At 40.0% G+C, this 12,789-nt stretch overlaps 1 protein-coding gene across 1 annotated transcript; it reads right to left on the bottom strand.

Moving 5' to 3' along the window:
- Window positions 1-4,221: 4,221 nt before the first annotated feature.
- Window positions 4,222-12,205, bottom strand: LOC108754270. Its single transcript, XM_018496467.1, has 3 exons — window positions 10,293-12,205; window positions 10,054-10,163; window positions 4,222-4,296 (listed from the first exon to the last, which is right to left on the bottom strand). The coding sequence occupies exons 1-3, from the start codon at window positions 11,977-11,979 to the stop codon at window positions 4,222-4,224; spliced, it is 1,872 nt and encodes a 623-aa protein (XP_018351969.1). The 5' UTR covers window positions 11,980-12,205.
- Window positions 12,206-12,789: the final 584 nt, after the last annotated feature.

Raw genomic sequence — 12,789 nt, 5'->3', positions numbered from 1 at the left:
CTGCCAACATTTACGACATAATCGCAGAAATTCTCATAGGACATATCGCTATTCGTGATCGTTGTACACGCGTTTCAAATTGATACCATCCTGTTTGAACAGGATCAGATTTGCATTGTCGCGTATAAGGTGCTTCGGTATCTTTGCGTACGTTTGACAGATAGAAGCAGTCAATGTGTCGTTCCATTGTAAAGTACTCTCTTATCGCGTCCTGCTTGTTGCATGCCACGTCATCAAAGATAAAGATGGAATTCGGAAGCGCCTCGCTCGGTGGAATAACATTGCTGTTATTAGAGAATGTAAAATAACCAATTTTCTCGATCGGTAATAAATTCGCCAGGTATCGATATTTTGGTTGTTATAGCGATTTTGAGTTCGTTCTCGAATCGTACGCTGTGCAGACTTTCTAACAGGCTTCTTCAGCACATTCGTCTTGCCACAATTTGATGGTCCGCAGATGACAGCACATATAGATGCCGGTAGCATGCTTGCGCGTCTCTTTATCGGTTTGCACTTTGTCGTCGAGATTCGTTACTTTGATCGCCCGCGATTGGCGCACGAATCGCATATTTTCTCTTTCCACAAAATACTGAAAACGATATTGCGAGCGGGCCTATTTATAGAACTGCGTAGAACGAAATTGATCAGTAATCAAAATGTTTCTCGTCGTGTCGGATGATCTGCACAGTTTAACCTCAAAAGAACTGGAATACATATCGAAAATTGTACTGCTGCGAGAGTTTGAAAATTGCATAGATCTGTTGTGGGATGGATTACCAATACGAACAGATTCGGAGCATGACATAGCGTATTCGCACAGCAATCTCGCTGAACGACACGCGCCTGACAATATATTTACCAAGAAGGCGCGAAAACGCATTACCGCGAATAATTCAACTCTCAGAGAGAGAGCCGCAGCCACAGCAGTTTGTGCAGCTATGAAGATCAAAACAAAGATTGGTATGGGTTTGAAAACAAGGAAGAAGAGCAAGTGAATACTTCCGACAGCGAAACGCAGCGATGTCCTGCTTGTTCTACCGCTGCTCGGCATTTTCGGGTCATTGGTCCGTGGTGCGACGTGGAGTCGCCAAGGCAGTAGACGATAACAAAGAGCGCAGTGTCAAGATATCGCGCGTAGAAAAAAAAACGTCGATGAAATATTAAAAATGCCGAGAGGTAACCTACCGATGTGCAATTGCAATAACTTACAAACCGTATGCGCATTCTGTATTTTAGAGGCATCTTTATGCGTACTTTATGTTACATCGATCGAAGGAGTACTTTAAAACAAGAGCGGTATTGTAAATCTAGACAATGTCGAGAGACCCGGTACGCATTGGGTATTCGAAAAAAAGGAATCGCGTCATATATTAGGTCAATCGGAAAGTTTCATCCATCTAGCTCCAGCTAGAACTGTCGATAACTTTTATGTCTAACCAAGCTTAATTTTTTAGTTTTACCATCTATCAATAAAATTCAGTATATAAAAGTATACGTTTGTATCAATAACATTGCTTTTTACTGCATCGAAAATGTCGACATTTGAGACAAATAAGCGTCATTTGTGCGAAGTATTAATCTTTTGCTTTAAATGAAAGAAAACTGCAACTAAAGCTCATCGAATACTTGTAAAAGTTTATGGTGATAATGTTTCTTCCGATAAAACATGCAGAGAATGATTTCGACGCTTTAAAAGTGGTGATTTTGATGTGGAGGACAAAGAGCGTTCTGGACGGCCAAGAGCATTTGAAGACGAAGAATTACAAGCATTGGTGGATGAAGACCCATGTCAAACGTAAAAACAACTTGTAGAAATTGTGCTCAATCTGTTATTTCCGATCGTTTGAAAGCTTTGGGAAAGGTCTACAAGGAAGAAAAATGGGTCTCATATAAACTGAAGCCAAGAGACATTGAAATGCGAAAAACCATCTGCAAAATTCTGCTTGCTAGGCAACAAAGAAAGGAGTTTTTACATCGAATTATGACTGACAATGAAAAGTGGATCTTTTCGATAACATCAAATGCCGAAAAACCATTTGCGATCCAGACAAACCATCGACATCGACGCCAAAGCGGAATATCCACGGAAAGAAGGCAATGCTCTGTATTTGGTGGAATCAGCAGAGTGTAGTGTACCACGAGCTGTTGAAATCTGGTCAAACAGTCACAGGGAATTTCTACCAAGAACAAATTATCCGTTTGAGCCGAGCATTGCACGGAAAACAATCAGAATATGAAAGAGACAGCATAAAGTGATTTTGCTTCATGACAACTCTCGGCCTCACGTCACAAAACTTGTCAAGGAAACGTCAGAAATACTTCGCTGAGAAGTGCTACCTCACTGCGGCTTATTCACCAGACTGTGTCCCTTCCGACTATCACTTGTTTCGACCGATGACACACGCACTTGCAGAGGAACACTTCAATTCTTATGAAGACGTCGAAAAATGGGTCTCTGAGTGGATAGCCTTCAAAGATGAGTCATTCTTTCGCCGCGGAATTCGCTTACTGCCCGAAAGGGAAAAGTCATCGCTAATGATGGACAATATTTTGATTGAAGTACATTTTCATTTTGTTTTTTAAATAAAACCATACTTTTTGCAAAAAAACGGACGAAACTTTCCGATTGACCTAATACTTTGACAGTTTCGGCAATCTTTGACTGCCGAAGGAACTTGAACGGTATCTGATAAACAGTGTAAGTACAATCGCACGCCTCATCAACGTTACAGTCAGAACAATTACCGGCAGCTTTGTCTATGTTTCTACGAATGGTTGATAAACAATTTAAGGACCGACATTGCGCTGTTTAACTCAGTGCTTTAAAACATGTCGCTGACGTTTACGCTGACCGGCAAGAGTAACGTCTTTGCCGTGAGCTACTTTCCAGTAGCGGTAGATTTGGGTGACGGCGATTACGAGTTCGGTCTGACGGACTTTGAAACGTACTATACTCTAACCAATATAAATTCAACAAATAACAAGTTTTATTATGGCAACGAGGAAATTGTCACTCCCGAAAGATCGTTCGAACTGCGCGATATATGTAGAGTGATATCTGAAGCACGAAATTTTACGTTCTCATGATGCGAAGGGCAAGAAGGACAAAAAGTTCCCACTGGTTATACGCACGAACAACAATACAATGAGAAGTGAGATCAAATGCGTCTTTCGAATAAATTCTGCAAAATCTCACAACATTGGCTCGCTGCTGGAATTTTCGTTGAATCGCGTGTTGAAGCTGCGACAGTGGCATGAGCCGGACGTGCCGATAAATATCATCAATCGTGAATATCATACGTATCGAGTGCAACGTGACTGGGTGCGTACAGCAACATCAGGTGCGTGCACGATACACGAATTTTCTTCCAATAGTTGTACGGAGCATTACGGATCTGACAATTCGTGTAGTGGAGCAAGACGGTCGATTGCTTGATTTTCGCGGAGAAGAGATCACAGTTGCATGTATGGCGGTGCTAACGTGAGATGCTTATGTTGAACGAACAGCCGAAACAGATGAGAGTTACACTTTTTACTGAAAAGACTACACCTGGAAAGAAACTCACTCCGTCCAACGTTGCATTTTTAAGTCGTTGGATTTCATCGTGTGAAATGGCTGATATCCTGAATGAGCCGATCTTTGACGACCGCATCGTCAAGATTAAGACTCACACGTACAATCTATACGCCAATACTACGATTAGATAGCGATGAGATACGGATATTCATACAGCAGCAGGATTTGTACACGTTGTTGTACGACAGTTTTTTCTACTTCGAAGATTGTTGGTGAAGAAGAAAAACGATCAGATGTTGACGATGCTTGGAAATAATTGCATGGCGTTCATATCTAATGAAATTCGATATGAACTCAACGATGTGGAGATTGATCGCAATAGAAATGTTGGAATTACCAGTATCATCAAGAACTATTTGTCGATGACGTATGACAAAGCTTTGATTGCCCTGAATACAGGATGGAACTCTAGATCCGACACGGAGGAAGGATACTTTAATTTTTGCGTGCGCTCAACATGCTTGTTGGGCTTTTGCAAAGATTATAAACGTCTGGTCGTCAACGCTCGCCACGAATTGATCTTGATACGATCGCGCAACGATTACAATTATGAGAAATCCTGTGATTCGGAGCATACTGAGATTGAATTATTTAAAGTGTAGTGCCGGATGCCTCACGTTGCGTTAATCGAGATCAATAAATTATCAATGCTGCGAGCATTGGAAAGCGGTCGTTATCTGAGCATGAGTTTTTGCTCGTGAGATGTGTACGAGTATTCTCTGTTACAGAATACGATCAAGCATTCATATGCTATTAAAATGGCGACTTAATTTGAGAAGCCGCGATACGTTATCTTTGCTCTGCAGATCGGTCGAAAGAATGCCATGTCACGAGATGTTAGCGTGTTCCAGGATTGTAATTTGAGTAACGTGAAAGTATATCTAAATTCAGAATTTTATTTGTACGATGATTTAAATTTGGATTTTGGAAAAAAGAGATACTCCATCCTGTTTGATATGTACGCGCGTTTTCGTAAAGCATATTATGGAATCAACTGTTTCGAAACGCTGCTCAACGTGTTCTCGTTTATTGAGAAAGGGCCTTTTGCGGTCATTGATTGCTCGCGACAAAACGAATCCGTCAAAAGCACCACTGTGGACGTACGCATAGAATTTGACTGCAAGGAGAATGTGCCTGTCAATACTATCACCTATTGCCTCATTATATACGATCGTGTAATCGAGTATTGTCCGTTGTCCAACATAGTACGCAAGATTATGTAAATTGCAAGGTCAGCAAGTATTTAGAACTTTAAACGGGAGAAAAACCAGAGTGAAGCACAGTCTTGAAGAATTGCTCGTCATGGTCATCAACGTTTGTGGATTTGCAAGGATTCATCGTCGAAAAACGATTTATCGTCAAAGAAGTAGCTGAAACAGGGGACCATTCTGACACATTACATTTTTATGAGTCCCGTGCCATGGAAATTTTTGACAAGATCCGACAGGTCTTGCGCTTCCTGGTTGAGTGCTTATCATCATGGATTGCGATGAGAGGACGGGATGGTACCGTACAGCGAGGTGAAATGCCTGATTACGGCGGCTGTATTTAAAGACAATGCTATCGTATACGCGTCAAGGGAGGCGAGAAATAAACGTGGCTGTGGAACTTGCTTCTGGACAATGAGCGAGAATGCATATACATTGAGACCTTGTATGTAGTTTACGAAGACATGGAATCTTTAACTAATCTGGATGATTGTAATACTATACAATGTGGAAAACATGCAAAATGTACTTAAAATATTTAATTAGTGGTCGCGACGTCAAAGGAAAAATTAAGTAAGAAAAATGTTTTTAAAATAAAATGTGTATTATGTCATATTGTAGCGATTCAGAAGGAAGACCGGAACAATAATTGAAAGAAAAATCGTTTAATTTTTTCACACTCAAGACAATAAAATTTATTGCAGCACAAAACAGACTGAGACTTTTTACAGCACAAATTCAACACGCACAGAGAATTTATTTCGGACGGAAAAGCACACCGAACTGTAACGCAAAACTCTATTGCCGAAAATTGTACCGATCAGAAAAAGACTGGTCGGCCGTAACCGCGCGGTATCTTATATATTGGTGTGATTCCAGATTGTTCCCGAAAGTGCTAGCAGCCAAAAAAACCGGATATGACGAAAAAAAGGAATAATTGAGAACCTTCTCGTGTATTATAAAAAAAAACATAAGAACAATCTGGAATCACCTTGATACGCACTTAACAATTTTTACCGCATTTTGTTGCGCAAAGATCGGCGCATTTGTCATTGGCCGCCGTTTTGCCGTGGCGCCTTGCTTGGCGAGTAGCCAATGAGGACAGTGCTGCGCGCTGGGCGCGTTCCTCATTGGTCACTTGTCGTCGCTTCGCGTCATGCGTGACGTTGTCACGCGCGAAATGCTGTATTCACATAAACTCAACGCGTACCTTAATCAATTAAATGATGAGTTACATGTCGCTCCAAACACATATTAATATGTTTTTATTTCTGCTACCCTGACCAGTAGATATGTAAATGAATAAATGAATAAATGAATAAATGAATAAATGAATAAATGAATAAATGAATAAATGAATAAATATATATATATATATATTTGTTTATTTAGCAGATTTATTATTTATATATATAGCAGATGGAATTGAAAATGAATCGATGACGGTCTGATAGCTATTTGTAGCTCTTAAATATCAGTCTGATAGCTGTTTATAGATATTAAATATCAGTCCTGTTAAATATTAGTCCGATAGCTGTTCAAGATATACGTTTTATTGCGTTTCAAAGCAAAACGCTGCAAGCAACAAAATACTGAGGTGGAATTTTTCGAGCGCGACATCTTCTCGTACATTTTTGGCTGAGGCATACGCTTTTATATAAGGTATTGTACTTTTTGCCGCTGATATACAATATTAATTATGACAATCTAATAACTGATGATCTAATTGTATCTGATAAATGCTGAAGTTTATTCGTGGAATCGTTCGAACGCGTGATATATTTTTCGGCTGAGGTATAAACTTTTGATCGGGGCGTTGTACTTTTGCCTGCTGATATAACGCATTCATCTAATTATAACTGATAAAAATGTTGAAGTTTATTCATGAGATCATTCGATTGCGTGATATACTTTTCGGCTGAGGTGTAAATTTTGATTAAGGCATTGTTGTTTTCTCGGAATGTTCCACGAACATCTTTATTATACGTAGGCTGCTGGAAAAGTTTCTGCAATCTAATACTTCCAGTGGCGCCAACGTTCTGTTACTATCATATCCGTAAAATTAGACGTTTTTAACCTATAATTCAATTGACAGTTTGTATCCAAGCCAACTAGTTTTGTTTGCATAGTATTTTAAAAGAAATTATTTTGTAAGAAAATGGAAATTTCGCGTGAAAATTTTTGGGCAATGATTTTTTATGATTACAAATGTAATCTAACTCCGAAATAATGCATCGATCGACTTCATTTGGCTTTTGGGGATGAAGCACCATCCAATAGGACTGTTTATAATTGGTTTGCCGAATTTCAGCGTGGACGTACCTTTCTTAGTGATGAATTCCGTGAAGGTCATCTACGTCTGTTATTGCCACTAATGTTGATGCTGTGCGTGAAATGATTGAGCGAGACTGGCATATAATATACCGCGAGATTCAGGTATCCTTAGGCATTGACATGAAAGCAATACATACGATTTTGCATGATCACTTGAGCGTACGGAAACTTTGCAGTCGTTGGATCCCACACAATTTGACCGAAGCTCAAAAACAGGCTCGTGTTAAATGGAGCAAAGAAATGCTCAAGAAATTCAACCGAGGTCGGTAAAATTTGGTCTACAACATCGTTACTGGAGACGAAACATGGATCTATTCGTATGAGCCCGAAAGTAAACAACAATTCACTGTTTGGGTATTTCAAAATGAACCGAAACCAACAAAAAGTTGTTTGTTCAGTGCTGCTAAGCAAATGATTGCTTGTTTCTTCGGTTATATTGGACATGTGACAATCGTGGTTTAAGAGGATCGAAGGACTGTAAATACTGATTAGTATACAACAATTTGTTTGCCAGAAGACATAAATGAATTGCGTAGAACAAACCAAAATTGTCGTATCATCCTTTATCATGATAACGCCAGCTGTCACACAGCACGTCAAACCGTTGATTTTTTATCCAGTAATAATATTGAATTGATGACTCATTGTCCTTATTCACCTGATTTATCACCTAATGACTTCTTTTCGTTTCCAAACATTAAAAATAAGATGCGTGGTGAGCGATTTAAGTCGCCTGAAGCAGTTGTTGAAACATTTCTGTTCACACTGATTTCTGAGGTTACAGCCTTAGAGTGGAAAAAATGCTTCGAAAATTAGTTCGAGCGTATGCAAAAATGTATCGATCTTAAAGGCGAATACTTCGAAAAACAATAAAGCCAATTACCGAATTTTACATGTTTTTTTCATATTGTTTGCAGAAACTTTTCCAGCAGCCTACGTATAAAATCTCGCATAGCCCCGCAGTCAATCAGTCTGCTTGTCGAGTTTTCTTGTTGATTAGTGCATCCGTAAGCTTTAAAAAATGGCTAACATCATTAATTTGATTCAATGCACCAATGGATTAGTCGACGATGCATATTTTTTGGTGCAAAAAGCTGAGGTCCTATTCGAACGATTATAGGCCCTTCAAAGGGCTTCTACCGCTGAAGCGTCTGATCAACTAAAATTAAATTTATCAGCGATGTCAATCCGTTGTTGGGAAAAATGTAAGTATTTTATTCTTAAATCTAATAATGTAAATTATTATTATTATTAATCTTCAACGCGTTTACATCACAATGTCATAACGGTCACACTTGGATTAAGACGATGTCACGTCCAAACTTTTGAATGGTTTAAGTAGTGTAAATGTAAATCGTCGATTTGCGTAAAGGAGCGTGGTAGTGTCTTACGCCATGCTTAGTGCCAAGACACTAATGTGTCTCCAGACAATTTTATGTTCTAGATTTTAATACACACTTAAAATCATCGAAAATTAATGATCAACCTTTTTTGGGATCCCACATTCTCCAGTGTGAGTGTTAAAGATTAATTGTAAAAATGCATTTGGACCAGATATTTATACAGAAATTTAGTTTTGATTAAAATGTTACGTTCGGACTCCACAATTCTTTTCTTCGACTAGAAACTTTCGTCATCACAAAAAATTAGTGACCAGTAGACCATCTGAAACAGTAGCGACAAGCCAAATAACATTTTAAACTAATAAACCATTCGAGACAGAACCGTTGGGTTAGATATTGGAACCAAGTGCCACGTAGGCGAATCTTATCCCGAGGGACGGGAAGAACAAATAGATTATTATTATTATTATTAGGCGTTAGGAACTCGAAAGCTCATTGCCGCAAATACCAAATCCCGCCACTGTTTCCGTCCCTGAGCCAGATCCCTCCATTTGTGACCCTCGTACCCCATTTCGTTAAGGTCCATTCTAATATTTTCTTCCCATCTATGTCTTGGTCTACCCAATGGTCTCTTCCCATCCGGTTTACCAATTAGCACTTTATATGCAATTCGATTCTCATCCATACGCGCCGCGTGACCTGTCCATCTTAATCGACGCGATTTTATGACATTAATAATATCCGGACTATTATATAATTGATGTAATTCTGCGTTGTGTAATTTTCTCCATTCGCCCGTTTCCTCATCGCGTTTTGCCCCGATGATTTTTCGAAGTACTTTATTTTCGAAAGCCCTAAATCTTTTCTCGTCTTGTAATGTAAGTGACCACGCTTCGCTGCCATACAGGACTACCGGTAAAATAATCGTTCTGTAAATTCTAATTTTTAAGCGCCTAGACAATATCCGCGAACCGAGTAGTTTCTTAACCGAATAGAAGCACGCATTCCCCAAATTAATTCTTCTCTTGAGCTCTTCTCTTATTTCATTAGTTTGGTTTAAAATCGATCCTAAATACTTAAAATTGCTAACCCGTTCAAAAATTTTATCACAGACGACCAGGTTTCCGTTATTATGAATATTCTGAATTCTATCAGTGACCATATATTTAGTTTTTTCAACGTTTATTTGCAGCCCCAGTTCTTTCGTTTTATCTAATAGAATTTTAGCGTTATTTATTAGTGTTTCTTTATTATCTCCCAACAAAGCAATATCGTCCGCATATGTTAATATTTGTGTTGTACCGTTCAACTGCAAACCATCATTACTCTTCTGCATTTCTTTAATAGCATATTCCAATACTAGATTAAACAGAAGAGGTGACAATGCATCCCCCTGCTTTAATCCGCTATGAATATTAAAAGTTTCCGACATTTGATTACCTATTCTTACTCTACCTCTGGTATCTTTTAAACAAACTTGGACTAAGTTAGCCAATTTTTTGGGTATCCCCCACCGAGTTAAAATTTCATACATTTTCTCCCGTTTTATCGAATCATACGCTTTTTTAAAATCAATGTAAAGTTGATGTACCGATTGGTCGAATTCCCATTTTTTCTCCAAGATTTGCCGAATAGTAAAGATTTGGTCCGCAGTCGATCTATTTCTCCTAAAGCCGCATTGATGATCTCCAATTATCTCATCTGCATATGGTACAAGCCTCATTAATAAAATATTCGACAGAATTTTATAGCATGTAGGTAAAAGTGAGATACCCCGGTAATTATTACAACTCATTTTGTCCCCCTTTTTGAAAATCGGGATTATAATTGAATCTTTCCATTGTTCCGGCAATGCTTCTTTATTCCATATTAAGATAATTAATTTCTGAATTTCTTCTATCAATCTACTTCCCCCCCATTTAATCAGTTCCGCCGGAATCAAGTCATTACCCGGTGCTTTGTGATTTTTTAATTTTTTAATCGCGCTTTCTACTTCTGAAATTGTCGGTTCGTTAATCCTAGGTTCAGCCGTGTGATACTCAAAATTCTCTATTTCCCGGTCGTTTTCAGATTCGACATTCAATAACCGATCAAAATAATTTTTCCATGTGTTTAAAACTGCCGTTGTATCCGTAACTAAATTATCGTTCTCATCTTTCACCATTTCCGTCCTAGCTTGGAATCCCTTTCTAAAATTATTTATCCCCATGTACGTGCCTCGTACGTTACTGCTTTTACAATTTTCATCTATTTCTTCAATTTTACGTTTTAAGTATTGACGCTTCTTAATTTTAAACATATTATGAGCCTCTTGCCTAATCTTAAGAAACTGATCCCGAGTTTCCTTCGTATTTTGAGCCAACCACGTGATGCGCGCTTCGTTTCGTACTTTAACAATTTTTACGCATTCTTCGTCAAACCACGGCTTGTTTTTGTTCCTTTTACAAAAACCAACCGTGGCCTCCGCCGATTTTACTATCGCGTCTCGTACGTTTTCCCAGTGTTTATCAACCGTGTTATCATCCGATTCATCTATTTCCTTTGAAGCCGCGAGTCTATTCGTTACTTCGACCGCGTATTTTATTCCGTTTTCTCCCTCGATCAAACCTTGTACATTTAGACGTTTAGTTCCAAACAACTGCCCGTTAGTTTTGTTTAGCGAAAGACGTTCCCTGATTTTGGCAATTACAAAGAGGTGATCCGAGTCGCAATCCGCCCCCCTATAAGACCTGACATCGAGTACGTTCGTGTGACGCCGTTTATCTGCAAGAACGTGATCAATTTGGTTACGCGTGCCTCCATCCGGGGAAATCCAAGTTTGTTTATGGATATTTTTGTGTTTAAAATACGTGCTTTTGACGATAAGATTTTTGCCGGTCGCAAAGTTAATTACCCTCACTCCGTTATCGTTACTTTCCTCGTGCAAACTTTCGAGCCCGATCGTTGGTCTAAAAATGTCCTCTTTACCGATTTTCGCGTTAAAATCTCCCACGACTATTTTCATGTAATCGTTCGGTAATTGATCCACGAGGTGTTCGAGTTCTTCGTAGAACCCGTCTTTAATTTCGCCATCTTTATCTTCCGTCGGCGCGTGTACGTTGATTATCGCGATCTTGTACCATCGGCCCTGCACAACGAGCAATCCTAATCTTTCGTTTATAAATTTAATGTCTTTTACCGCGGATAAGATTTTCCTATTAATCATAAAACCGATGCCAAGACTATGGATCTCCGACCCTCCATAGTGAAGCGTGTACGAACCCGCATTAAGCGAACCCTCCCCGGCCCATCTTGTTTCTTGCAACGCGACAACTTCTACCCCGTACCTTTCGACCTCCCCGACCATCGATTGAAACGCCCCAGGTCTGTAAAGACTTCGGACGTTCCACGTACCCACTTTGAAGTCTCTCCCGCGTTTTGACTTTATACGACATGAGTTCCCCGAGGTAGTCCCCACCCGGAGATCCGAACGGGGGACTAGTTTACCTCCGGAAAATTTTACCCCAGAAGAATCCATGGCGAGTTTTGGTTGTTTCAAGATAAAGTCGTTTCACGGTGTGAGCCTATCAAACCCACGCCCAACCCCCAAACAGGAGGACCATTCCAATCGGCTGTCCGCGACTGCTTATTCAATTTATTCGCAGCTAGCCTCTATCCTCAACCGAGATAGCGAGGCTTTTCCTCTATCCGCAACCCGAGGACGCGCTGTGTCGTGGTGATTGGGACCCACCCACCCCGGGGATCACTACTGCAACTAGTTTTCCTTCCCCGAGACTAGCGGTTGTTATGCTAACACAGGAACAAATAGATTAGGATTATAAAATGAAACAGCAGCTGAAAGCAATAAATGCACATTTTTAACTACTAAACCAGCGGCTGTGAGCAATAAATGACATGTGGCTCGAACCTATTGGACATCCGGCATGGTCGATGACGAAAGTTGTCTTAGACACACACCCCTGTATCCCATTTCATAACCAATACCCCTAATCCTAACCCTAATCCTGGATTGGCCCAGCAGCACACGTGTGCGCTGCTCTCGGCGTCACTAACTCGCCAATATAAAAGGAGAGGCCCTCCACGAGGAGCGGCATTCGATATACGGCATTCGGCATTCGGCACTCAGCAGTCACCAGTCAGTCATCAGTCAAACTCCATCTCCAAAATTGCCAGTTCGCGATACACGTTAGTTACTAATAAGAGTGACTCGACCGGAGCTTGCACATCCGAGTGCCAACCTCCCGTGGAGTGCTGAGGCCAACGATTTCGGCAGCTAGATCCACCCATATCCGCAGAACAATAGTAAGTCCCATCCACACACATACAC

The sequence above is a fragment of the Trachymyrmex septentrionalis genome, unplaced genomic scaffold (assembly GCF_001594115.1).
Source record: "Trachymyrmex septentrionalis isolate Tsep2-gDNA-1 unplaced genomic scaffold, Tsep1.0 scaffold79, whole genome shotgun sequence".
Taxonomy (NCBI): domain Eukaryota; kingdom Metazoa; phylum Arthropoda; class Insecta; order Hymenoptera; family Formicidae; genus Trachymyrmex; species Trachymyrmex septentrionalis.
The sequence above is the reverse complement of the archived record's forward strand: the minus strand, read 5'-3'. Positions and strand labels throughout refer to the sequence as shown.

Bases quoted from the DNA above. Each gene is read 5' to 3' on its own strand.
- LOC108754270 (XM_018496467.1), bottom strand. From the start codon at position 11,979: ATGGATTCTTCTGGGGTAAAATTTTCCGGAGGTAAACTAGTCCCCCGT. The intron at 10,164-10,292 runs CAATTATAATCC...TACCATATGCAG, and splicing joins GCCGGAACAATGGAAAGATT to ATGAGATAATTGGAGATCAT. The intron at 4,297-10,053 runs GTACATCAACTT...ATTCTGTAACAG, and splicing joins AATGGGAATTCGACCAATCG to AGAATACTCGTACACATCTC.